Source organism: Bison bison, unplaced genomic scaffold (assembly GCF_000754665.1).
Source record: "Bison bison bison isolate TAMUID 2011002044 unplaced genomic scaffold, Bison_UMD1.0 scf7180017864508, whole genome shotgun sequence".
NCBI classification, from domain to species: Eukaryota; Metazoa; Chordata; class Mammalia; order Artiodactyla; family Bovidae; genus Bison; species Bison bison.
In genome coordinates, this window is record NW_011495064.1 from 3,842,692 (window position 1) to 3,844,605 (window position 1,914).

Here is a 1,914-nt window from a genome sequence, read left to right on the forward strand (position 1 = left end):
AGCGTCTCTCCAGACGATGCTTCAGCTCCACATGCTGACCTTCATGGGGAAGGCTGGATTTCTCTGTGCTGTGACTGACCCCACACAGAATGTTCATATTTAGCATCTCTGGTTACCCCAGCAGAGGCTGGCTTTACAGGCCAGGAAAAGGATGACAAGAGAAGCCTGCTGAAGCAGGCAGCACTTTCTGAGAGATTAAACCAAACTCATGTGTTACGGCCTGTGGAACCTGCCCGGTAACTGTGATCTTTACAGGCACCACTTGGAGGAGCTGTGGGAATATGAAAACTGGAAAGGGTCGAGCACTTCTTTTTAGATGTGTGAGCTTTTTTTCCTCTCAAGGGCCTTTAGGGAATACTCTGGAAATACTCAGAATTTAATTAGGCCACAGAGCTTCCAGCCACAGTAAGTCCAACTCCACAGAATGAGGCACTTGATAGAATGACTTACTTTAGTGTGAGACAGCTCCAACATATGCATATCCTGTGTTTAAAAAAAAAAAAGACACACAACAAATTCAAGGCTTTTGAAAAAAGCATCATTTATTTCAAAGTACAACATAAAGTTGTATTTTTAAGAAATACACCTTCAATCTTGTATCTCAAGACTTGGCGATGTGCATTTCAGTTTATCTTGAAAATAAATTCAGGTATACAAATGTTACATACCTCAAGTACAAACAGCACAGAAAATGCATATGGTCTCAACCGAATGTTTTAACATTCATTCACTGTTCTTAAAGTTGACTTAACATTTCTGTAATCTGCTTTTAAACCGAGACAGCCTTATTTTAAAAAAATACTCTGTATTTTCAGCACAAAGTCCTCATACATTTTTAAAATTAGATCTTGGCGTATAATATTGTGAAATTATTAAAAAACCAACCTTGGTAATTTAATAAAATTGTCACATGCCAGGACTTCTGAAATCAACTTGAGTTGTCACCTTGCTGTAATATCAAATTGGTGTTCACACAGACAGATAAGGTGGGAGAAGACAGGTGGTGGGCAGCTGATAACAGGTAAGGTTTTCAGATGTACAGGTCTTACTGGAGTTTGTGGCTGAGTCCAGACTTTTCTCTAAAAGCACAACAGCAAATCTCGTATTATCATAATTGCAAGAAAGATCTGAAAGAAGCGAGTGGTGTAAGCCTGCCCTGCAGAGATGAGGAGGGTGAGGAGTGGGCAGCAACAGCGGGGAGAGCCTTCAAGATGTCTCGGAAACGGGCACGTCACGGTCTAGACCAGGGGCCACCACCGTTTTATTTTTCTTTTTTTGCCTAATTTCAATTCTCGTGAGGGAAGTGCGAATTCGACCAGGGGTCTGAGCTCCTCCGTCCGATGGTGGGGCTCCATATCCGCCAGGGGTTGTAGGTCTGGCCCAGGTCGTCGGTAGGGCTGGCGGCAGAGGGCGCGTGAGCTGCCGGGGCGCTCTCGGGGCCCATGAGGCTGATGCTCGGCAACGCGCTGGTGGGGCTGGTGAAGGGCAGGGTGCTGTGCAGGCTGCTGGACCAGATGGAGCTGCTGAACGGAGTGGACGACCACAGGCTGCTGGTGCTGCCAAGGATGGGCTGACGAGACAAAACAGAGGACGCTGAGCATCAGACGTGAAGGGGCAGATGGCAGAGCGGGGAAGGTAAGCTAACGACGGGCTAGGACACAGGCTCCTCTCACTGTCTACTTTAAAGTGGATGTTTCACACACACAGCCGCCTCAGCACCTGAGCAGATGGTTCTGAAACTTTAAAGGGTGCCCACCACAGCCGGGGCTGAGCGCAGCCCACCCGTTTGAGAAGGTGAAGCTCACGGGGCCGTGAGCCGCCCCGCCACCGTTGCAGCACGTGGAGGAGCTGGGCAGGTGCACCAGCAATGAGGACAAGGCGGCGGTGTCAGCTGCTTAGACTCTTTCATGATCC

At 47.9% G+C, this 1,914-nt stretch overlaps 1 protein-coding gene across 1 annotated transcript in view; it reads right to left on the reverse strand.

Moving 5' to 3' along the window:
- Positions 1 to 524: 524 nt before the first annotated feature.
- TMEM131 (transmembrane protein 131) overlaps positions 525 to 1,914 on the reverse strand; it is a 120,280-nt gene continuing 118,890 nt past the window's right edge. The window contains exon 42 of the mRNA XM_010829857.1: positions 525 to 1,570. Within this exon, the coding sequence (XP_010828159.1) occupies positions 1,286 to 1,570 (285 nt within the window). The 3' untranslated portion in view covers positions 525 to 1,285. The remainder of the gene's footprint in view (positions 1,571 to 1,914) is intronic.